General features: G+C 44.2%; 1 protein-coding gene across 5 annotated transcripts in view; it reads left to right on the forward strand.

Moving 5' to 3' along the window:
- Positions 1-25676, forward strand: part of drosha (drosha ribonuclease III) — a 148130-nt gene that overhangs the window by 41989 nt on the left and 80465 nt on the right. For all 5 annotated transcript variants that reach the window (XM_031796306.1, XM_031796304.1, XM_020507411.2 and 2 more), the window contains exons 21-23: positions 1926-2025; positions 4646-4748; positions 21796-21866. In XM_031796306.1, coding sequence (XP_031652166.1) covers positions 1926-2025; positions 4646-4748; positions 21796-21866 — 274 coding nt within the window. The remainder of the gene's footprint in view (positions 1-1925; positions 2026-4645; positions 4749-21795; positions 21867-25676) is intronic.

A 25676-nucleotide genomic window follows, 5' to 3' on the forward strand; every position in this document is an offset into this window, starting at 1 on the left:
GTAGGTGTGACCAAACTTTTGACCGCTACTGTGAATATATACAGTATGTATATATTGCTACTATATAGCAATACTACTGCTGTCTGCTGGATTGAACATTTTTAGAACTCGACTATCAGGAGCCGGGGATATATAGAATATTGAAGTGTTACAGAGTAAGCTGGCTGATTTGAGATGAGAGATCTTGAGATCTTTCATGGCCATTTAATGCTTCATCTATTCACCCCACAGGCATACCTACCTACGGTCCCTTTAAAAATGCCAAGGCTTAACACTTCTTACCAAGGTCTTTTTTAAAGTTTGATCCCTGCTCTCTTCTCCTTCACCTCTCTCCGTCCTTGTCCTCTTCTTATTGTCGGGATGTATCACAAACAACCACATACTGTAAGCTCTCACACCTGTGCTGCCCAGTGGACAATGCATTCTAGAAAACATTTTGCATTTAAATACACTGGAGCACTGATTGACTTTCATTGTTAACCTAGATGCTGATTTTTATTTTTTTATTTTTTATCATGGCTAGAAAACAAAATAATGAAAGTATAATATTTTATTTGTCACATGCGTCGTAAACTACAGGTTTAGACTAACAGTGAAATGCTTACTTACGGGTCCTTTTCCAACAATGCTCTGTTTTCTCTAAATAAGCTTTGTTGTACAATTAAAGGTCAATACACTGCATTTCAAACAGTCAGCAATAATCTAATGAATTCAGGGCCTGTGGAATTGTAACTAAGCTAAATATTAGCCTTCTACAACCATAAGGCCCACTAATAATTGTATTATTTTATGTAAATTGTTTAACCAGCTTTTTGTGTTATTGCAATAATCACTGATCGGGATTTCAAGTCTGTCTATGAAAATGCCCTTTTTGTTGCAAATGTAACAAGAACCATTCACAATGCACATCCACTAATAATGACCAACTTCTTATAGCAGACTTTATAGAAAATGAACTCGGGTCTCAAACAATATCTCGAGCACAAGCCCAAGTGCTAGTGAGTAGCCAGCTAAACATTCTATTTCAAGTCTAGCAAATTTGGATCTATTTGCTTGCTAACAATGTAGAACAGTTGAACTGTTACGAATACACTCTCCTTTCCATCTCCCAACTATTTTTAACAGCCTGCTCAGTTTGTTCAGATATTGAAATCAATTGGCCTACCTTATAAGAAAATAGTTATTTATCAGAATGAGAACAGGTTGCTAATTCCTTATATAAATGTATAAATGCTCATTGTACATTTATGAAACACAAACTGGACAGCTAGCACATAAGTCTGTGACCAAAATGTGTGGCACTGCGCGCGACAAACTGAGCATGAATTTTCCACAATTATGTTTATTGGTAGTCTCATTTTAGTACACACTTCTCTGTTCTACATTTTGGGAGTTGAGACAACCTTTCTGATGATACCATTTTTATGTTCTCACCTATTACAGTAAAATAGTGTCTAAGCGTTTCGCTGTCCATGTGACCGATGACCGATTCTGTTGGAACAAACCTAAAATGCAAATAGCGAGTTTAAACTGCTTGTCCGAGAGGAAGAAGTTATCTTTTGACTTTGTTAGTGGCAGATGGAGGGGCTTGGTGTCTGCAAGTGGGAATGTAAACAGTGAGAGGAGACGAGACCAAAAAGACAAAACGTTCCTAAAAATGAAATTCTGCGATACAGGCATCTGAAACATGCCGTTAATTCGATATATCGCCCAGCCCGAACTGTGACCCATGGTCAGCCACCTTGGATAATAACAAGTCTTTGGTTGCCTGCACACAGCTGGGGAGCTGTGTCCCATCGTTGGCCATGTCGGATCTAATGGGTCTCTGGTTGGTTGCCTGCACACAGCTGGGGATCTGTGAGATTGTGACACATCGTCAGCCATCTTGGATCTAACGACTCTGTTTATGTTTCCTGTCGCCACAGTGTTCATCTGTACTACCTGTTCCCCAGTCTGGAGGAAGGAGGGCTCGCCACCTACAGAACGGCCATTGTACAGAACCAGCACCTGGCCATGCTAGCAAAGGTGAGACTTTTTAGGGACAGTTTCCAGAAAAAATATTTAACACTAGTCCTGGACTAAGAAGTGTATTCAATGGAGATTCTCCATTGAACGTATGTTTAAATCCTGGACTAGGCTTAGTCTGTGTCTGGGAAACCGGCCCATAGTGCAATACAGGGCCAATGGGGATCTGGTCAAGTAGTTCACTATGTAGGGCAAAATTCCCCAACTGGCAGCCCACTGTTAATTTTATTTCTGTTAAGTTTTCATTTTTTATTTTATTTTTGGACACAAGACTATAAAAACACATTTGCAAATCAGCTCCAAGTGATTTTAAATTAGGATATTTGTCCCAAAGTATTCCCACGCATAATAGAGAGAGATATGTGATCGTCTACAAATATCAGCAAGGTTTGAAATGATTGCTTTAGACATTTCTGTTGGAGCTTGTTGCTGCACATTTTTCTTGCTACAACTTATGTTAATTGGCCATGATTGAGTGCATCAAAACCGTGATGTGTCATGGGTAAATTGTGACCGACTGACTAATCTACGAATAATATTGAGTAGTTATTTATGATGCAAGATTATTTGTAGATCATCTTAAAAATAAAAGATTTGTAGGGGATAGGGTGCCATTTCAAACACAGCCTAAGACAGTTCTACTCTAAAGGTCACAGAGTGTGGATATGAACAGCAATAAGAGAGTGTTTACCACAACGATGGATAGAAACCTGTTTTTATTGTTTCTGCCTCTCCTTTATAACTTTCTTGTAAGAGTACACAGGGGGGAGAAGTAATTCTGTCTCCACCCCCCCGCACCACCCCCCTCTCCATCTCTGTCTCTCTCTTTCTCTCTCACTTCTCTCTTCTGTCTGTAATTAGAGTTAAAAGGTTGTTGTTCTTCAGGTCTAGTATTAGTGTTGCAGGTTCCCTAGGGACCATTCCCAACTTCCCCATTCCGAGATGCCACTCTCCTGAAGCAGCAGCATATTACCAAGCTCACACACACACACACAAAACACACACACCTCTCGGCCCCTCTCCTGTGGCAACAGCGTATTGCCAAAAACACGGCAAACACCCCTGCCTACCATACTACTGGCACTGTTGTTGGAGAAAGAACACTAATCATCCCATGATGTGGAGAAAAGCAATTAAATCTTTAATCTTTCATGTTGCTCCCCCCTGAATACCAAGATGCAGCTGCCTGCATTCATGTTAACGCTATCGCTGGGTGCATGAATCCCAAGTGGCACCCAATACCCCTATATAGTGCACTACTTTTGACCAGAGCCCTATGGGTCCTGGTAAAAAGTAGTGCACTACTTAGGGCAATAGGGTGCTGCTTGGGACACAGAGGCACTTTGGCTCGTTTCAATTTGCCATTTACGGGAAAGTGAGTGTGATACAATATGCAACGGTTGCCAAGTTGTTTCCCAGTTCTTCTTAAGCCAGCGAAACATCTACTCCTTCTCTGCACAAGAACACTTGTAATTATCTCTTGAAAAATGTTTTCAGAAAGCAACAGGCATAAGCCGACACTTCACTTGTAAAACTTGAAAGTCGAACAGCAAGTTCCCTGTAAGTTAGTGAGGCCAAGTATTTATATAACATTTTTTCCCTTCCAAATGTAATTATCACGTTTATCTTTCTAATTAATGAATTGTCTGAAGTTGTTGATGCATAGTCATGTATTTTAATTTTAATTTGGTAAAGTAGCTACATTGCTATTACTGCAAACAATACTTGATATCAACTGGAAAATAAGACTGCACAAATTGTTAATATAGAAACAAATGCACAGGTCACTTATTTGAGAAGATTGATAATATTTGAGATGAAAACAAACAAATATGACTCGTAAATGGCACCCTATTCCTTATTTAGTGCACTCATTTTGATCAAGGCCCATAAGCTCTGGTTTAAAAGTAGTGCACCGTATAGGGAATAGGGTGCCATTTGGGACCTGCATATTGCGTTTGAGATGTGACAGGCTGCCAGCCAGTGACAGCCTGGTCTCTACCATGGCTCTCCCTACGCGATCCCTGTCCCTCCAGTAGAATGAAGGTCAGCCCTATGATTTATCAGTTTTAAGTCATGATTATCTGTCCTGTGACTGTCCCCTCTTCTAAATGCTCCTGTCTGTTGCTGCATCCCAAGTGTCCTGTCTGTTGCTTGCATCCCAAGTGGCACCCTATTCCCTATATAGTGCACTACTTTTGGCCAGGGCCCACACAGTGAGAGCTTACAGATCAGGGCACAGCTGTCTCCCTCTCTCTTCTACAGACTACAGACCTTTTACTGTAGTTGAGTGTCATGCAGAACAGTATAGAGTCACTCGGACTGGCGAAATCTGAACCTTTTCAACCCCAAAAAATCACCACCTGGCCGGTCGCTGTATCAGGTAAACATCGAAGTGGCCAATGTGTAGTTGTCATAGTCAAAATACCATCAGGAGAAACCGTTGTCATATAACAGCGAAAGTGTTATATTAAGATAAGTACTAGCTTCAGGCTAGCGGGCTTTCAGACCACGCTAGTAGAAAATGTTCCAAGCTGGACCAATAGGCCAGTGAACGGTTGCTTTTCCTAGTATTGTATGGTTGTAACTGTATGTGTTGGTATGTTTCATGCTTTGCCAGAAACTGGAGTTGGATCGCTTCATGCTGTATGCCCACGGCCCAGACCTCTGTAGGGAATCAGACCTGAGACATGCCATGGCCAACTGTTTTGAAGCACTCATAGGTGAGTGTACCGATGTGTGTGACTGTCTATCTCTGTATGTCTTTGTTAGCTATGTACCGTAGCTACACTGAACAAAAATATTAACTTAACTTGCAACAATTTCTGCTGAGTATTTATATAAGGAAATCAGTCAATTGAAATCTTTTCATTAGGCCCTAATCTATGGACTTCACATGACTGGGAATACAGATATGCCACTGTTGGTCACATATATCTTTAGAAAAAGGTAGAGGCGTGGATCAGAAAACCAGTCAGTATCTGGTATGACCACTATTTGACTCACCTCCTTCGCATAGAGTTGATCAGGCTGTTGATTGTGGAATGTTGCCCCACTCCTCTTCAATGGCTGTGTGAAGTTGCTGGATAATGGTTGGAACTGGAAAACGCTGTCATAGACGTCGATCAAGAGCATCCCGAACATGCTCAATGGGTGACATGTCTGGCGAGTATGCAGGCCATGGAAGAACTGGGACATTTTCAGCTTCCAGGAATTATGTACATATTCTTGCGACATGGGGCCGTGCGTGATCATGCTGAAACATAAGGTTATGGCGGCGGATGAATGTCACGACAATGAGCCTCAGGATCTCGTCACAGTATTTCTGCGCGTTTCAAATTGCCATTGATAAAATGCAATTCTGTTCATTGTCCGTAGCTTATGCCTGCCCCATACCACAACCCCACCGCCACCATGGGGACTCTGTTCACAACATTGACATCAGCAAACCGCTCGTCCAAACGACATCATACACGCCATCTGCCCGGTACAGTTGAAACCGGGATTCATCTGTGAAGAGCAAACTTCTCCAGTGTGCCAGTGGCCATCGAAAGTGAAAATTTGCCCACTGAAGCGTGTTACAATGCCAAACTGCAGTCAGGTCAAGACCCTGGTGAGGACTATGAGCACACAGATGAGCTTCCCTGAGACAATTTCTTACAGTTTGTGCAGTTTTGTCACACAACACAGATGTTTCAAGTTTTGTGGGAGCGTGCAACTGGCATGCCTACTGCAGGAATGTGCAACAGCGCTGTTGCCAGAGAACTGAATCCTCATTTCTCTACCATATGCCGCCTCCAACGTCATTTTAGAGAATCTGGAAGTACACCCAACCGGCCTCACAACTGCAGACCAGAACCTCCACATCCAGCTTCTTCACCTGTGGGATCATCTGAGGAGATAGGGGGAGGGGGGGGGGGGGACTGAGGTGCTGAGGAATATTTATCTGTAATAAAACCCTTTTATGAGGAAAACTAATTCCGATTGGCTGGGCCTGGCTCCTTCTTACTCTTTTCGTGTCTCTCTTTCACTGTCTGCAATATCACTGTAATAAGTAGTGAATAAACATGTGTGATGCCACAGACAGACAGAGGACCCAGTGAGAGAGGGCCTGGCTGTCAGAAAGGCTGAGGAGCCTCCAGTGATGGTTTTGGATCACTAACTCAAAATAGGCCCCTCATGTCGAGACGTACGCTTGCGAGTGAGCAAGCGCACACAAGCACTTGCGTTGAAATTGCTTGTCTTGATGTGCCTATTCTTTTGTGGCACTTCTGTCATCTCAACTTCTGTTTTTGGCTCCAAGGGTTCCTGAATACCCCTTTTACCCCCCCTGTCTTGTCTGTCTAACGCTCTCTCTCTCTCTTTTTCTTTCTCTGAGACAAACCCAGAGTGGAGTAGATGTAATTTCATCCTGTTATCTGTTTCACGGGAAACATGTATATAACACACAGCAGCTCCCACTGTAACATACTCTCACACTTTTTCACTCAAGCACACACACACACACACGCACAAGCAAACATCCCAGAGAACAAGTTATTTTCTTCTTTAGATGCTTCATTTTGGAACGTAACATTTTTGGACATCACTGATCCTTTCCCGTGCCCTTTAGTATTGTTCACAGAGAAGTTCAGATATATTTTCGCAAATCTTCAATTTGTCCTTTTATAAGAAGAAATATGTAATCTGACATGCATCTACGTCTATCTTTGAAGAGCGAGGAGCGGATGGCTTTAAGGGGTCGTTGGATGTGTTTAGTGACCCTTGCTTTGTTTGTTTATGCGCCGCTGTGACCCTTGAACCCTGGCTATGCAGCAAGTAGTCGGAAGCAGCAGATAACCTCCTACTTTGCATGGGCAGACTGACTCTCCTGTCTCGCTGTGGCACACAGACACAGTGTCTATTTCTGCTAACCTTGAGGCAGGGCCACTCTGTGCCAGGGAGTGAGAGAGGGAGAGGAATGAAAGAATGGCGGGAGGGAAGGAGAGGGTGAGGGGTGGAAAGGTGGAATCTGCAATGTAAATAGACGCCCGCAACCCTGCATTATTCAAAATGTTAAATGGATAATATAGCCTTTTTTTTTTTATCTCTCGTTCTTAACTTCCGTTCTCATTTGAGCTCTTGTGGCCCTGTTCGCCTTTACATTCTCGTTCTCACTTTACCTCTTGTCATGGAAACAAAATACTTTCTCCCTCAGCCTAGTCGGTGGAGCTGCAGCACATCTTCCCTCCTCCCTTTCCCCCACCCCCTTCCGTCCTGTAGAAACGGTTCCAAAGAGGAAAGAATTGAAAAGAAGAAAGGAGCTCCGTTCTGTTTTATGGCCCTAATTTCCTTGTACAGTTGATCTGTGGATTATAGTGTGTCAGCATCTGCCAGGAAACGCTGCGGTGCAGATGATGGATCATTGTGAGGCCCTCTCTTCTCTCTCGTCTCTAAGCTCTTCCTATTAAAAGAGAGGAGGGAAAAGGATTATCTTTCAGTGGTCTGAATATCAGATTTACACAATGTAGAGACTGTGTATTCACTGAGTGAGAACAGCTCCATTGTTAATTGCTGCGGATGGTGGCAGTGGAGGGATAGTTCTCTGTGCTGCTCTTCTTTCTCAATCTTTCTCTCACCCTCTCTCTCCCCCTCAACCCCTTTTAGTTTGGAATAGTTAAGATGTTTGATGTCGAAATGTAATCAGCAGGCTCTGTGCGGCGACGGCGGTGGCAGAGTTTCATTTATATTTTAGTTTGGTTTATTTTGTCGTTAATGTGCCTCTGCTTTTTGTGCCCGTTGGGTGGCCAGGCTGGAGCAAAATGGAACGGAGAGGGAGAAAAACTGCTTTATTTGTATTTGATGGATTTGAGCCAATGCTTATTTGAATAATTCATTTTAAGTTATTAATGTGACTGTCAGACACTGATATTTGGAGCCCTAGACCCTGTTTATTGGTCATTGAAAGGGCCTCTGAGTATAAAAAAAAAAATCCCCTAAAGATAACTGTAGCATACATCAGTAAAGGAGGTGGTCCTGTGTGGCTCAGTCGGTAGAGCATAGTGCTTGCAACACCAATGTTTGTGGGTTTGATTCCCACTGGGGCCACCTTACATAAAAATGTATGCATACTCTCTTTGTCGCTTTGTGTAATAAAGTCTGCTAAATGGCATATATTATGTATTTTATATAGTCACTCTGGATTAGAGCCACTGCTCAATTACTAATGTAAATGTAGCAGCAGCCTTCCCCTAAACCTGACGCACGAGAACATGCATATTACAGTTGTTAATAACATGTATGGCCCTGGTTTGCGTACCAAATGGCACCCTATTCCCTTTATAGTGAACGACTTTTGAACAGTGCCCTATGAGCACTATAAGGGATATAGGGGGTCATTTGGGAAGCATCCTAGGTCTACAGTGCCTTCAGAAAGTATTTACGCCCCTTGACTTTTTTTCTAAATGTTGTTGTGTTATTACTGTTGTAAACACCTTTGGCAGTGATTACAGCTGTGTCTTTTTGAGTAAATCTCAGAGCTTTTCACACCTGGATTGTACTTGTTTTTGTTTTGTTTTACACATCTACCAATCGGTGCCCTTTTTGAGGCAATCTGAAAACTTAAGGTTACTTCCGTAACCCCGGTTCTCCAATGTTATGAGTGTGATCTCACCTGTGGGGTTCTCATATCGCCTTTTCTCTTGGAAGCACCAATGGAAAACGTCTGTTGGAGACGGGCAGAGCGGTGAATGAGGTGCCACCCACATTTCCATAAAAGGAGCCGCTCTCCCGCCCTCTGGTCATCCTCATGCTTGCTTCTCGTCCTCACGCTCTTGCCAACAGGGAAATGTGGTGAGATATCTCACTCATAATATCAGACAACTGGGGTAATGCAAGTAAACTTAAGTTTATTAGTTTTGATATCTCATATGTGGGGATATGGCCAACTCCCGTATCGCTAAACACGCCAGGGGAGTCCCAATATAGCGAACAGTGGATTAACTGCCGTGTTCAGGGGCAGAACGACAGATTTTCACCTTGTCAGCTCTGGGATTCAGCAACCTTTCGGTTATTGGCGCAACGCTCTAACCACTAGGCTACCTGCCGCCCTGTGAAATCACCCTTGCCTTTATACATCATTTCTTGCCTTCGTAAAGTATTCAGACCCCTTGACTTTTTCCAGTTTGTTACATTACAGCCTTATTCTAAAATTGATTAAATCGATTAAATCTACACGCAATACCCCATAATGACCAGCAATTTATTACAAATAATAAAAACGGAAATGTTTAATTTACGTAAGTATTCTGACCCTTTACTCAGTACTTTGTTGAAGCACCTTTGGCAGCGATTATAGTCCCGAGTCTTCGTGGGTATAACGCTACAAGCTTGGCACACCTGTATTTGGGAAGTTTCTTCTATTTTTCTCTGCAGATCCTCTCAAGCTCTTTCAGGTTGGATGGGGAGCGTCAATGCACAGCCATAATCAGGGTTCAACTCCGGGCTCTGACTGGGCCTCTCAAGGACATTCAGAGACTTGTCCTGAAGCCACTCCTGTGTTGTCTTGACTGTATGCTTAGAGTCCTGAGGTCCTGAGTGCTTTGGAGCAGGTTTTCATCAAGGATCTCTCGCTGTACTTTGCGCCTTTCATCTTTGCCTCGATCCTGACTAGTTTCCCAGTCCATGCTGCTGAAAAACATGCTTCACCGTAAGGATGGTTTCAGGTTTCCTCCCGACGTGACGCTTGTCATTCAGGCCGAAGAGTTAAAGCTTGGTTTCATCAGACCAGAGAATCTTGTTTCTCATTATTGGAGAGTCTTTAGGTGCTTTCTGGCAAACCCCAAGTGGGCTGTCATGTGCCTTTTACTGAGGAGTGGCTTCCGTCTAGCCACTCTACCATAAAGGCCTAGCTGGTGGAGTGCTGCAGAGATTGTTGTCCTTCTCAAAGGTTCTCCCATCTCCACAGAGGAACTCTAGAGCTCTGTCAAATTGACCATCGGGTTCTTGGTCACCTCCCTGATCAAGGCCCTTCTCCCCCTATTGCTCAGTTTGGCCGGGCGGCCAGCTCTAGGAAGAGTCTTGGTGGTTCCAAACTTCTTCCATGTAAGAATGATGGAGGCCACTGTGTTGCAGACATTTTTTGGTACCCTTCCCAAGTGCTGTGCCTCGACACAATCCTGCAACACAAACTCAAAAACGTTCTGGGACGCTGTAAAGTCCATGGAGAATAAGAACACCTCCTCCCAGCTGCCCACTGCACTGAAGATAGGAAACACTGTCACCACCGATAAATCCACTATAATTGAGAATTTCAATAAGCATTTTTCTAAGGCTGGCCATGCTTTCCAGCTGGCTACCCCTACCCCGGTCAACAGCACGGCACCCCCCACAGCAACTCGCCCAAGCCTTCCCCATTTCTCCTCCCAGATCCAGTCAACTGATGTTCTGAAAGAGCTGCAAAATCTGGACCCCTACAAATCAGCCGGGCTAGACAATCTGGACCCTTTGTTTCTAAAATTATCTGCCGAAATTGTTGCCACCCCTATTACTAGCCTGTTCAACCTCTCTTTCGTGTCGTCTGAGATTCCCAAAGATTGGAAAGCAGCTGCGGTCATCCCCCTCTTCAATTGCTACAGACCTATATCTATCCTACCCTGCCGTTCTAAGGTCTTCGAAAGCCAAGTCAACAAACAGGTTACCGACCAATTCGAATCCCAACATACCTTCTCAGCTATGCAATCTGGTTTCAGATCTGGTCATGGGTGCACCTCAGCCACACTCAAGATCAAACGATATCTTAACCGCCATCGATAAGAAACAATACTGTGCAGCCGTATTCATTGACCTGGCCAAGGCCTTTGACTCTGTCAATCACCACATCCTCATCGGCAGATTCGACAGCCTTGGTTTCTCAAATGATTGCCTCGCCTGGTTCACCAACTACTTTTCTGATAGAGTTCAGTGTGTCAAATCTGAGGTCCTGTTGTCCGGGCCTCTGGCAGTCTCTATGGGGGTGCCACAGGGTTCAATTCTTGGGCCGACTCTCTTCTCTGTATATATCAATGATGTCACTCTTGCTGCTGGTGAGCCTATGATCCACCTCTACGTAGATGACACCATTCTGTATACTTCTGGCTCTTCTTTGGACACTGTGTTAACAACCCTCCAGGCGAGATTCAATGCCATACAACTCTCCTTCCGTGGCCTCCAATTGCTCATAAATGCAAGTAAAACTAAATGCATGCTCTTCAACCGATCACTGCCTGCTCCTGCCTGCCTGTCCAACATCACTACTCTGGACGGCTCTGACTTAGAATATGTGGACAACTACCCCCAAAACCTATTCTTCCTTTGGCCACCTCTCCTTCCAGTTCTCTGCTGCCAATGACTGGAACGAACTACAAAATTCTCTGAAACTGGAAACACTTATCTCCCTCACTAGCTTTAAGCACCAGCTGTCAGAGCAGCTCACAGATTACTGCACCTGTACATAGCCCATCTATAATTTAGCCCAAACAACTACCTCTTTCCCTACTGTATTTATTTATTTATGTATTTATTTTGCTCCTTTGCACCCCATTATTTCTATCTCTACTTTGCACATTCTTCTACTGCAAATCAACCATTCCAGTGTTTTACTTGCTATATTGTATTTACTTCACCACCATGGCCTTTTTTGCCTTTACCTCCCTTATCTCACCTCACTTGCTCACATTGTATATAAACTTATTTTTCTACTGTATTATTGACTGTATGTTTGTTTTTACTCCATGTGTAACTCTGTGTTGTTGTATGTGTCGAACTGCTTTGCTTTATCTTGGCCAGGTCGCAACTGTAAATGAGAACTTGTTCTCAACTTGCCTACCTGGTTAAATAAAGGTGAAATAAAAAAATAAAATCCTGTCTCGGAGCTCAACAGTCAATTCCTTTGACCTCATGGCTTGGTTTATGCTCTGACATGCACTGTCAACTGTGGGACCTGATATAGACGTGTGTGCTTTTTCAAATCATGTCCAATCAATTGAATTTACCACCGGTGGACTCTAATCAAGTTGTAGAAACATCTCAAGGATGATCAATGGAAAGAGGATGCACCTGAGCTCAATTTGGAGTGATAGCAAAGGTTCTGAATACTTATGTTAAGCGTTTATTTTTTATTTTATTTTTACTAGATTTTCATAAATTTCTAAACCGTTTTCTCTTTTTCAATATGGTGTAGATGGAGGATTAAAAAAAAGAAGTAATTTAATAAGTCTGTAACGTAACAAAATGTGGAAAAAGCCAAGGGGTCTGAATACTTTCCGATGGCACTGTAAATCAATATTATGGTCTCCGTGATTCGGAAGGATACAGTCAAAAAGAGAAGGCCCACCCTCTTTCTGAAAGTCATAGCAGAATGAGCAAAGAGCATGACACTCTCCCGAGCTCTCCTACAATCCAAGTGGGTGCGAGACGCACACATTGGACAATGGTGGGGAAGGCGACTGGCGAAAAGCCGTATGCTCTAAGTTGCAATAATGGGGAAAAAGCGACCTGGGCCAAAAAATGGGGGTTAGGTATATTAACCTGAAAAACCTCTGGGCAGACTTTTGCCACGAACAGGTGCTGGTAGAGCACAGTCCATCCATACGTTAGACACGAAGGGGAAGGGCAGTAGTAAAGTGAAAGAAGCAATATGACCTCTCCATGCTTTTCAGAGACTATGAGCTGCTGTGAATGGATTGTAAGCACAATAGTCATGTCCCAGGATGAGCTAAAAGTTTAGAGGCTGTGCATAAGCGACGTGCCTCCCAAAGAGACTGCACCACAATTATGGATAAACTGTATACTTCGGAGCTTGGTATGCCTAGAAAATGGCAAATGGACCTCGACAAGATTAACCTTCTCTCCGTGCAAAAGTACTGCAGTGGCACAGGACCATGGAAAAATAGAGTGTAGGGAGAAACAATCTCTATAGTCCTAATACTTCTCCACAACAACAAAAATCACCTAAACTGTGAAGACCGAGATCGTGCAGAAGAGGCTTGGCACTATTTTCCTAGAGTTGCAGGCCTTTTATTGGGGGGGGGGGGGGGGGGTGTCATCATGGGCAGTTGGACGGCTGCATCACTGGTTTGCTTTGGACCTGCACCATGGAGGAGTGTTGTCATGAGTGAAGATGGTTCCTCAGCTGCTCGCTCGCCCGGTTGCATGAACCAATCGCAGTAACAAACTAGATGAGGAAAAGCTGAGGCTTTGTGGACTCTGGAGTACCAGATAGTTGTCTGGGCCTGAAATTACATTTTATTTGTCACATGCTTTGTCAATAACCGGTGTAAACTAACAGCGAAATGCGTACTTACGGCCTTTCTCAACAATGCATAAAAATGATACCACAAGAAAAAAAAATGTGGATCTCTGTTCCTGAGATAATAACTATACTAACTGATCTGAATGGAGAGTGTTCTCCATAAGACTTGACTTGTACAGAGTAGCAGTGCCCCTCTGGCAGGAAACCGGAGCGCCACATTCTATAAAATAAAATGTTATTTGCAACATGCATCGTAAACAACAGGTGTAGACCAGGGCTCTCCAACCCTGTTCCTGGAGAGCTACCCTCCTGTAGGTTTTCTCTCCAACCCCAGTTGTAACTAACCTGATTTCAACTTATCAACCAGCTAATTATTACAATCAGGTATTTTGGATTAGGGTTGGAGTGAAAACCTACAGGACAGTAGCTCTCGAGGAACAGGGTTGGAGACCCCTGGTGTAGACTAACAGGGAAATGCTTATTTACAGCTCCTTTTCCAACAATGCAAAGTTAAAGATAAAGGTTTTTAAATATATATTGTGACACGAGGAATAACTAATAACAATAATGAGTAGAAATAAAATGGCTGTATACAGGAAGTACTGAGTCAATGTTCAGGGGTGTGAGGTAATTGAGGTATCTATTTACATATAGGAAGGCGTAAAGTGACTAGACTACAGGATATACTGAGCTGTAGCAGCAGCATATGTGGAACTGTAGTGGGCGTGTGTCGTCAGTATGCGTGTGTGGGCGTATGTATTGTTTGGGGTGTAAGTATGTGTGGGTAGAGTCAGTGCAAGAGAGTTAGTTAAAAAAAAGGGTCAATGCAGGTAGTCCGGGTAGCTATTTAATTAGCTATTTAGCATTCTTGTTTAGCAGTCTTATAGCTTGGGGGTAGAAGCTGTTTAGGGTCCTGTTGGTTTCAGACTTGGTGCACTTGGTGCACTGGTTCCGCTTGCCATGCCGCAGCAGAGACAACAGTGTTTGGCTTGGGTGGCTGGAGGCTTTGACCATTTTCCAGGCCTTCTTGGTATAGAGGTCCTGGATGGCAGGAAGCTCGGCGCCAGTGATGTACTGTGCCGTTCTTACCACCCTCTGTAGTGTCTTGTGGTTGGGTGTCTTGCAGTTACCATACCAAGCGCTGAAGCAACTAGTCAAGATGCTCTCAATGGAGCAGCTGTAGAACCTTTTTGAGGATTTGCGGGCCCAAGACAAATCTTTTCAGCCTCCTGAGTGAAGGATGTACTGTCGTGCCCTCTTCACAACATGAGTGGGTGCGTGTGGACCATGTTAATTCCGTAGTGATGTAGACACGAGGAACTTGAAGCTCTCGACCCGCTCCACTAGAGCCCCATCGATGTGAATGGGTTGCGTGCGCTCGCCCCTCTGTTTCCTGTAGTCCAAGATGTTGTTGAGGTTGTTGTCCTGGTCACGCAGTGGGCTGCTACCTAACTGTAATCAATCATTAAACCCAAAGAGAGAGTGGGTAGGGCAGAGAGCCATAGGAGGGATGGAAAGGTGTGTCCTTGCTGCAGCGTAAGACTGCTTCGCTACAGGTTTGGCCTGTTTCAAGGTCCTAGCCTGAGTCTTAGCAGACTGCTGTGTAGCTGGGTACCTCAGTCCCCCAAAGCCAGCTTGTTGCCCTCTCCCAGCTGTGATGCTGGGACGAGATGCAGGAACCGACAGGCTGCCACGGAGCCTAGGTCTGCAGGGCAGGCAGAAGATAAAGGCTTCGCCTTCCTTTTTGCACATGTCACGCTTCTGCCGGATGGAGGTCCACTTTCTGTTAAGCTAGATAAGCTCAGCCAATGTGTCCTTTCTCCCACCACCAATACGCTCATGGTTCGACCCCAGCTTTGGATGGCACTATGAGAGGAACGGAGTCTCAAATCTATAATCATACACATCTCCCAAGCATCTGGGTCTTAGGTCTCTGAGTCCAGTTGCTTCCCCACCTCCTCCAGTAACTCAGCCTGATAACAATAAAGAGGTCACGTTCATGGCTCTAATAGCTTTAGCTGAGGCTTTGTATGTTTTCTGAAAAACAGTAGCAGTAAAGCATTCCGCCTATCTAGGGAGTGAAGTGCTGGTGTCGTTAGTGACACGGCACAAGGGACTGAGGTGGTGAGCTAGTGACGACTCCACCATGGGAAGGTTACAAACCCAGATTTCGAAGAAAAAAAAATTGCCAGGCTTTGGGTACCCTTAGCAAGAATCCTGCTATTAAGTGGTTTATCCCACAAGCTCTTGGCTTCCCTTAGTGTGGCTGTGTGGGACTGGAGTCTCTTCCCATCATACAGGTCTCTTGTCGGGCACTGAGCTCCTACAGAAGACGGCCACTTGATGTTGAGTCAGGCCACGGCCTGCTTGCAGACATGGAGCACAGGATTCCACTGGAGGAGTGGCAGCTCCACGGCTCTTGGTGCCGTCAGGTCTGTGGGCCTGAGAGGGCGGGAAAACGGGGTCATCAGTCGCCCAACTCCTGTGCTATCTCAAGGACTTCTGTGAGATTGGTCTCATCGTCATCCTCGTCATTCCCCAACTCGCCATCCCCTGACACTACGTCGTCAGACAGTGTTGGGAGTCGAGTCTATCCATGACCTTGCCCCAGCTGGACTTGGTTGCTGGCAGCTGAGCCTCAGCTGTCGGCATTGGCTCGGCGGCAAGAGTGGCTAAGGAGATAGAAGCACGTCCTCTTTAGACCTGCTCTGTAAGTATTTGGGGTCCTCGAGCGCCTCCTGGGCATGTTCCCTCTTGAAGCAATTAATGTATTACGGGTGGGAATCTTTCCCCGCTATCATGGAGCCACAAGAACGTGGGGGTTCGAGTGCTTGGCTCGTCTTGTGACGGGATAGCAGTGGCCATTGCGAGGTACAAGGCATGATATGGGAACCCAGAGAAAATGTTTGTTGTATGAACAACATGCAGATGGCGTAGGCTAGCTAGTTAGAAGCCTTCCGGCTGGTGACTAGCAAAAGAGTAGCCTGTGTAAACAGCCCACCAAGTTAGGAGCCTTGCGGCTAACAGCAAGCAATATTGAGCACTGTATAACGCTAAAGCTGCGAGGCTGGTGGAGCTGGCTAGTAAGGAGCCTTGTGGCTAATAGCTAGCAATATTGAGCACTGTATAACACTATAGCTGTGGGTATGCATGTGTGGTTAGCTTACCTTTCAGTAAGCAGAATCCTGGAAGTGTGGGCTAACTCAATAGCTTGCAGTGACACTAGCTACCAAAGTAGAAATAAGGAATTTCTACTCGAAAACAAAAACCTTCCGCTTAGTACTCAACCTCTCAAGAGTGTCTGAAGACCTATGCTCGGCAGCGATATCCTTCACGGTTTGCTTGTGAGCAGGCAACAGGTATCCAGTTTATATAAGGAGAGCTAGAGTAGTGACACTTTTGGTGAGGAAGAGAGCAAGAATGACAACTCTGCCCGTCTGTCTCCAACAGACACTTTTAATTGGTACTTCTGAGAGAATTTGAGATAAATCAAGTCACATTTTATTTGTCACATGCTTTGACAAACAACAGGTTTTGAACTAACATGCTTACTTACGGGCCATTCCCAACAAAGCAGACAGAAAGAAAACAACAGAAATAATAGAAAAGTAAAACGCGTAATAATAAAAGTAGTTATAGGGTACTAGTAGTTCCCCAAAAATATTAAAAGGAAGTTTGTTCTGAAGTGTTTCTCCTATATCTGAGAGATATAAGAAATATCAGGAAACATAATTTTTTAAATTTATATATATATATATATATATTTTTTTTTACATGTGTTTAACCCCATATTTTTGGCATTAAACAGTCTCCATATATACTTCCATTCATTTTTTCAACTTGTACTGGAGGACCTTCAGACGAGTCTTGTGAGGCCTGTGGGTGACCTAGAGCAACCGACATGTACATGTTTGTGAGAGTCTCACCTTTGCACAGAGGGGACGCTACAGACGTTGGCAGATCGGCTGTACCAACTTCAGACGTGTCTCCTGATAGTTATGGAGGTCGTAGAAAAAAACGGAGAACACCGTCGTGTTCGTGAGAGTTTGTAGACCAAACTGTTTTGGCGACTACAGGCGATTTTGTGAGCAGACCGATTTTTGGGATGTCTCATGGTCTGACAAACACCGCTCTAGCTCTTTCACCGCAGATGCGTAAAGTGCAACATAGGCGGGTGCGGGGGATTGAGACGCTTCAATGCAAAAAAACATGTCTCCTAGAATAAACTGACAGATTTTTATATGGTCATCGACCTTAGGGGGTTAACTATTTAGCAGTCATATGGCTTGGGGGTAGAAGTTGTTCAGGGTCCTGTTGGTTCCAGACTTGGTGCACTGCTTGCCGTGTGGTAGTAGAGAGAACTGTCTTTGACTTGGGTGGCTGGAGTCTTTGCCAATTTTTAGGGCCTTCCTCTCACACCGTGATGTTCTGGGCCATGCTACCCTCTGTAGCACCTTGCGGTCCTATGCCAAGAAGCAGCTGCGTAACATTTTGAGGACATAAGGGCCCATGCCAAGTCTTTTCAGCCTCCTGAGGGGGAAGAGGCGTTGTCGTTCCCTCTTCACGACTGTTTTGGTGTGTTTGTACCATGATAGATCCTTAGTGACGTGGACACAGAGGAACTTCAAGCTCTCGACCCGCTCCACTTCAGCCCTGTCGATGTGAATGGGGGCCATGCTCAGCCCTCCGTTCCTGTAATCCAGGATCAGCTCCTTCGTCTTGCTGACGTTGAAGTAGAGATTGTGCTGGCACCACACAGCCGGTTGTCTGAGCTCCCCCCTATAGGCTGTCTCATCGGTCTGTGATCAGGCCTATCACTGTCGTGTTAATGATGGTGTTGGAAACGTGCGCGGCCTTGCAGTTGTGGGTGAAAAGGGGACAACAGGAGGGGACTAAGCACGGAACCCCTGAGTGTATCGAAACTAACAATTGAAACAAATAATTGAAAGAGAACCTCCCTAGTCTTTGGTCGAATCTGTGCATGAAATTCACTACTCAATTGAGGGAATTTACAGATAATTTTATGTGTGGGGTACAGAGGTGGGGAAGTCATCTAAAGAAATCATGTTAATCACAATTATTTAACTCAGAATGAGTCCATGCAACTTATGTGATTTGTTAAGCACATCTTTACCCCTGATCTCATATTGGCATACCATAACAAAGGGATTGAATACTTGTTGACACAAGACATTTCAGCTTTTCTTTTTTTAAATTAATTTGTTACAATTTCTAAAAAACTAAATTTGACTTTGACATTATCGGGTATTGTGTGTAGATCAGTGACAGAATCTCAATTGAATCTGTTGTACAATTAACAACAATGTGGAAAAAATAAAGGGGAGTGAATACCTTCTGAAGGCATTGTATGTGCTCTGGCTTCAGTAACTGTCTGTGTAGGAAGCTGAACAGTGACTCCGTGGGTTGTTCTGGCCAGGGCTGAAGCTTGGCTGCTTTGGCCAGGTCATGGTGTAAGCCAAGTGCAAGATGTTTTAGTAACATGTAATTGCTGACTGGGTTGGCTTGCTAGAGAGCCAGGCAGGTAGTATGCTTTGGCTGGGTGTGTGGGTTGTTGAACTGCATCTGCTGCCTGGCTCTCTGATTGACTGGCTGTATCCAAAATGGCACCCTATTCCCTACATAAGGCCATGGTCAAATGTAGTGCTCTCTATCTCCTCTCTCGCTCTCTGGTCAAAAGTAGTACACTATGTGTAGAGAATAGGGTGCTGTTTGGGACACATACTCTTTAAGTTGCAGAAGGAAGCAGCCAGCCTGGTTAGGCTGACGATAGATGGAGCTGAGTTGACTGACTCCGTCTAATGATCGCTGCATGTTGTGCGATTGATCGTACCGCTGCAGGGCATTCTATCCACACACAGGATTCTTGTCAAAATGCTCTCCCTTATCTCTCTTTCGCTCTTGCTCTCTCTTTCCATTTCTCTCTTTTAACTCTCTCCATCCCTCACTCAAATGATCTTCCTTTGTCATGTACACGCTCTTTGATTGACACCAAATGTGTTATGTAGACTTTTTTTTAATACCTTTTTCCTTCCCTTGAGGTTCCCACCCCTCCACTCCCCTATTATTGGGAAAGTTTGAGAAATGTAATAAGAGGCAAACCTCTCTGAAACGCAAACTTTCTGTCCGCAGCTCCTGCTTCCTGTAACCTCTTGCTTCCAGTGAGTCCGTATCAGTGATGGCTCATCAAAAGCCCATAGCTGTTGAAATATAGCCCTTATTGTACAGTCAATATCAATATGAAAGAAAGCAGCCAGGGGTGGGTTTTCTCCTTTTAGCTGCCGTAGGATCTTCAGAAGCAATATCTGCTGTGTAGGAGCATCTCCAGAGCTGTGGTCAATTCACGGTCAAACCACACATCTCAGCAGAGAGGGATGATGACCTCCAGACATTTTCACAATTTTGTTGTAGCCTTGAACTACCACACCTGACTCAAATAATCACAGGCATAGTGGTTAGTTGAATCCCGTGTGCTATCTCTGAAATAGGCCTAGGTCAAGTAGATCAAAGACATGGAATTGCCGTTAGTCCCCGTGGAGACGTTTGAAAACCATCTGCTCTGTAGGAGCATGTTGAGCCGTGGTCGACTCACAGGCAAACCATAAATCTAGGAGTGGGAAGATGTCCTTTAGACAAACCACTCCCCCCTCTTTGGTCCCCCTGCGGTGAAGATCAAGCGGACGCTTACACACAAACACAAGAATGCTCACACTGTGATGCCAAGATTAGAGGTCTCGACCTCAGAGGCAGCTGGAAGAGGTTTCATCACAGATAAGATGTGTTGCGTTTTGTGTGTTTGTGTGTGCGTTCTTGGAATTTTGAGTGTGTCTGTGTGTTAGTGTGTCTGAGAGCCTGGCTCTGTGTGTGTGTGTGTGTGTGTGTGTGTGTGTGTGTGTGTGTGTGTGTGTGTGTGTGTGTGTGTGTGTGTGTGTGTGTGTGTGTGTGTGTGTGTGTGTGTATGAGAGCCTGATTGTAAACATTTGTGTGTGTGCGCCGCGTGTATACGTGCGCCTGTGTGTGTGTTTTGGTGGTTTGTGAGGCAATGGGCCTGTTGGCCATCTGAAAGCCGTTTCCTCGTCAGATGAGGAATCTTCCATATCCCTGTTTTATGTCCTCTACAAAAGCACTTTGAGCATTTCGACACTCAACCGCACATCACAACCATCTCAAATGGGCTTATTTATGTACAGTAAAGAATCACTATACCATTTGCCAGGTGTTTATTGCTTTTGGAAATTGAATGAACCTTTCTAAGTGTGACGTGAGATGAAGTTGAAGGCAACTTAACAGAGGAAGACTGCGCTACATCAATGTTATTAAAGCCCAAATGAACAAGAATGACTTTGGTCAAGATTAAGTTATTGGTGTTCTCAGATACGGGTTGGTCTGCCGAAGTGGCTCCCTCTGTACACCAGAGCGGGAAAGAGAGAAGAGACTCAGAGGGAGAGAGAGAAATACAGCAAGGGGGAGAGCGATGAAGAGAGCGATGGGGAAAGAGCGAGAGAGAAATAAGAGTGAGAGAGCGAGAAAGAGCGGTGTATTGTTGTTATCATTACAACAGAGAAAGATACTGCGGATGCTCTCTCCGTGCTGTGACTGCAACCGTGTGGAGCGATCTTTCTCAAAAAAAAAATGTGTTGCCTTGTGTCGGTTTTTGTCTCACGTTTATCTTTTGAACATTTGTACAATTTGTCCCCTCATTCGTGTTTGTGTGCGCGCTGCTCCTATGAGAGTTGTATGTAGACGTGGACATTCGTGTGTGTGTTTGGCGTACGTTTGAAAGTTGTGTGTGTTTGCGCTGCACATCCTGTCACACAAAACACAGGGCCTGTTTTTTTTTTTTGTATGTGACCTTGGTTAGTTTAATCGCTTGTCACCATGGTGATGAAGCTATCCCATCTCTCCCTGCCACCTACCGCGCTCCATAAAAGAGGGGGGGTGACAGACACACAGACAGTGGGAGGTGGAACACACACAGAGCAGGAACCCTGGGGTCATTTTAACATAAAAAAAGCTATAAAACACACACTTTTAATGAAGCAATTGTAACTCCACCTCATTTCCATTCCTTTCAAGTTTTTTTCAGGAAAGGGGTTGTCAGACAGACAGTGATTGCTCAAGTTGGAGCTAAGAAGGAAATGCCGTGGTAAAAAGCCCAAGATGTTTGTGTGGGTGGGTGGGGGGGTGGCTGTGAAGTATTGGTCTATGTTGAATGTAGCCTGGCCAGCAGTATTCCTACACACAACATATCTAGCTTCTTCATTTCTTGCCCTTTGGGGTTTTAGGCTGGGTATCTGTGGAAGCACTCTATGACAACTCCTGATGTAAAAAAGGGCTTTATAAAACAAATGGTGGTTTGAATGATCGTTACCCATCGGACTGGTATCTTTGTCTTCTTTATCTATGATTTTCTTTATCGTTAAATCTCATCCCACCTTCCTCCCTCTTTTTTTCTCTTCCTTTCATTCTGTCCCTTTTTTTAGGAGCGGTATATTTGGAGGGCGGTCTGGAGGAGTCTAAGCAGCTGTTTGGGAGGCTGCTTTTCAACGGAGAGGTACAATCACTACATCACTAAATTACTAATTCACTTATACTGTCTGGAATGCTGTGTTCCCATCTCCCTCCTTGTGTGTGTGCACACGTCTGTGTGTGCGCCTGTGATTAGATTTAGATTACAGTTGATTGTGTGTGTATACGCGTGTGGGTGTGCGCACTCGTGCTTCTTTTGTTGTGTGGACAGATTAAACGTCCTTGGTTCTTTCTAATTGCTGCCCTCTGGCCATGACGCTCAACAACAGTCTATTGAGTTAGTGTGTGTGATGCGGGGAGAGTGTGTGTGTTCGCCTGGTGCTGTGATGCAGGGTTCTGTGTGTGTGTGTGATGCCTGGATCTGTGTTTCTACACCGAGAGAGAAACAGGGCCTTCGGATTGTATTCAGACACCTTGACTTTTTCCACATTTTATCACGTTACAGACTATTTCTAAAATTGATGAGAAAAAAAATCCCCTCATCTACACACCCTAATTACAAAGCAAATGCAGGTTTGTAGACATTTTTGTTACTTTAATAAATATTTAAAAAAATCATATTTATGTACAGTTGAAGTCGGAAGTTTACATACAATACATTTAAACTCAGTTTTTCGCAATTCATGACATTTAATCAGAGTAAAAATCCCCTGTTTTAGGTCAATTAGGATCACCGCTTTATTTTAAGAATGTGCAATGTCAGAATAATAGTAGAGAGTGATTTATTTCAGCTTTTATTTCTTTCATCACATTCCCAGTGGGTCAGAAGTTTAAATACCCTCATTTAGTATTTGGTAGCATTGCCTTTAAATTGTTAAACTTGGGTCAAATGTTTCAGGTAGCCTTCCACATGCTTCCTACAATAAGTTGGGTGAATTTTGGCCCATTCCTCCTGACAGAGCTGGTGTAACTGTCAGGTTTGTAGGCCTTGCTCGCATATGCTTTTTCAATTCTGCCCACACATTTTCTATAGGATTGAGGTCAAGTCTTTGTGATGGCCACTCCAATTCATTTTGAAAAACCTGTTTTCAATTTGTCATTATGGGGTATTGTGTGTAGATTGATGAGAAAATAAAAACATGTTTTTGGAATAAGTCTGTAACGTAACAAAATGTGGAAAAATGGAAAGGGTCTGAATACTTTCCGAATGCACTGTACATGCTGCCGACGCTAGTCCTCTTACTCAGACTAGGGAGGCGTACAGGATCAAGGATTCATCCCAAATGGCACCCTATTCCCTATATGGGCCTATGGGCCCTGGTGAAAAGTAGTACACACTTTTGGGACGCAATCAGGGAGTGGGATCAGGGACTATGGGCTGTCTCTGTACACAGCCTATTGCATGGGTTTCAGCTACAGTAAATAGATACATTAGCTGCACCCGGATTTGCTGAACGGTTGTGTATTAAAGCAGTACCTCGGGGCTATAAAACAGAGAATTGTTGGTGAATTATCAAACGTTTCCACTTAAAACAACAAATCTTACAGAACAATGAGCAAACAACTTCCTCCTGGCGAAGGAATGGAGAACTGCTCACCTGCTAAATCCACAGAATGGCATTCTGAGTCAGAAATGCACAGAAAGCAGAAACCCACACATGAACACGCAGTCACACACACACACACACACACACACACACACACACACACACACACACACACACACACACACACACACACACACACACCTGCTCCCAGATGCGTAGAAAATAGAAACAAAGCAGATCAGAGAAGAGCAGAGCATATAAACAACCATTGGCTATAAGCAGCAGGACACTGCCTACTGTGTTCTGTTTCTCTCTTATAGCAATAGTCTAAATAGTACACACACACACTTTCTCTCTCTTATATAGTCAGTCTAAATTATGATTGGACTGATAACGGGGCGGCAGGGTAGCCTAGTGGTTAGAGGGTTCGGCTAGTAACCGGAAGGTTGCAAGTTCAAATCCCAGAGCTGACAAGGTACAAATCTGTCGTTCTGCCCCTGAACAGGCAGTTAACCCACTGTTCCTAGGCCGTCATTGAAAATAAGAATTTGTTCTTAACTGACTTGCCTAGTAAAATAAAGGTAAAATAAAATAAAATTAAAATAACACAGGTGTTGGTTTCACTGCTGTCAGGGGAGATGGGGTGTGAGAGGAGAGGGAGAGATTTCTGGAAGGAGTGAGGGAGGAAGGGGGTATAGAAATAATTGAGGGAGTATGAGAAATGGGAGTGGGGGAGGGATAGAGTGAAGGATCATTTAAATGTGCACTAGTTTAAAATAGCATTGTCATCCCCACCAGGAGCTGAGTATTCCACAGGGCGGAACAATAAGATGAAGATTTCCACTTTGTCTGCCATAACCGTTACAGAAAACTCTGTCAAACTTAACATTCCCAAATTATCTGTACACACCACATTACCAAAGTTATGAGAAGAGGGTGCATCCCAAATGGCCCCCAATTGCTTATTTAGTGCACTAGTTCTGACCAGGTCCCATAGAGAAACCCATAGGGCTCTGGTCTAAAGTAGTGCACTAGGTAGGGAATAGGGTGCTGTTTGGGACGAGTGTGAGGTGTCAAGCTGAAGGCCTCTCCATTTCTCTGCATGTGGTGTTCTCTGCCCTCTGAGGGTTGTGTCTGTTCAGAGTGGTGTTAAATTCACACATGGATGCTCAGGGCTTATACTCTGTCAATTCACTCACCACACTCGCTCTCGCTCTCTCTCTCAATTCAATTCAATGGGCTGTTATTGGCATGGGAAACGTGATTACATTTCCAAAAGAAGTTAAATAAACCAAAGTGCGAAGACACAACACAACATCAACAAAAAACAGTAAACATTGTGCTCACAAAGGTTTTAAAATGATATAGATTTCAAGTGTTATACAGTATTATCAGCAATGTAAATGGTTGTGCTCCACAGTTTGCCGTTTTGTCATGGCAACGCACTGCTGTGATTGCACACAGCTGTACTTTATCAATGTGATTCCGTGTGATCCGTGGGAAATATGTATCTCTAAGGTGGTCATACATTTGGCAGGAGTTTAGGAAGTGCAGCTCAGTTTCCAACTCATTATGTGGGCAGTGTGCACATGGCCTGTCTTCTCTCAAGAGCCAAATCTGCCTATTTCAATAGCAAGGCTATGCTATTGAAACGTAGTTAAGGATTTTCTTAATTTGGGGTCAGTTACTGGTCAGGTATTCTGCCACTGTGTACTCTTTTAGGGCCAGGTAGCATTCCAATTTGCTCAGTTTTTTTGATAGATTTTTCCAGTGTGTCAAATAGTTGTCTTTTTGCTTTCTCATAATTTGGTTGGGTCTAATTGTGTTGCTGTCCATGAGCTCTGTCGGGTGTGTTTGTGAACAGAGCCCCAGAACCAGCTGGCTGAGGAGACTCTTTAGGTTCATATCTCTGTAGTGAGGGCTTTGTTGTGGAATGTGTTGGCATCACTTGCTTTTAGGTGGTTTGAGAATTGAACAGCTCTTTTCTGGATTTTGATAACTAGCGGTTATTGTCCTAAATGTATTGTTTGGGGTTTTGCATTGTACACAAAGTAGGTTTTTTAATTCTGCATGCAGCCTCAATTGGGCATTTGTCCCATTTTGTGAATTATTGGTTGGTGAGTGGACCCCAGACCTCCCAACCACAGATGGCAATGGGTTCTATAACTGATACAATTATTTTTAGCCAGAGCACTTTTTTTGCCAGATCCTTTTGATGGCATAGAAGGCCCTACCTGTGGTGTTGATGTTTAGGCCGAGATAGGTATGATTCTTTGTGTGCTCTAGGGCAGGTATTCCCGAACTGGGGTACGCGCAATGCTGTCGGAGGTACGCCAAATAAAAGGCCA

The sequence above is a fragment of the Oncorhynchus kisutch genome, linkage group LG18 (genome assembly GCF_002021735.2).
Source record: "Oncorhynchus kisutch isolate 150728-3 linkage group LG18, Okis_V2, whole genome shotgun sequence".
Classification (NCBI taxonomy): domain Eukaryota; kingdom Metazoa; phylum Chordata; class Actinopteri; order Salmoniformes; family Salmonidae; genus Oncorhynchus; species Oncorhynchus kisutch.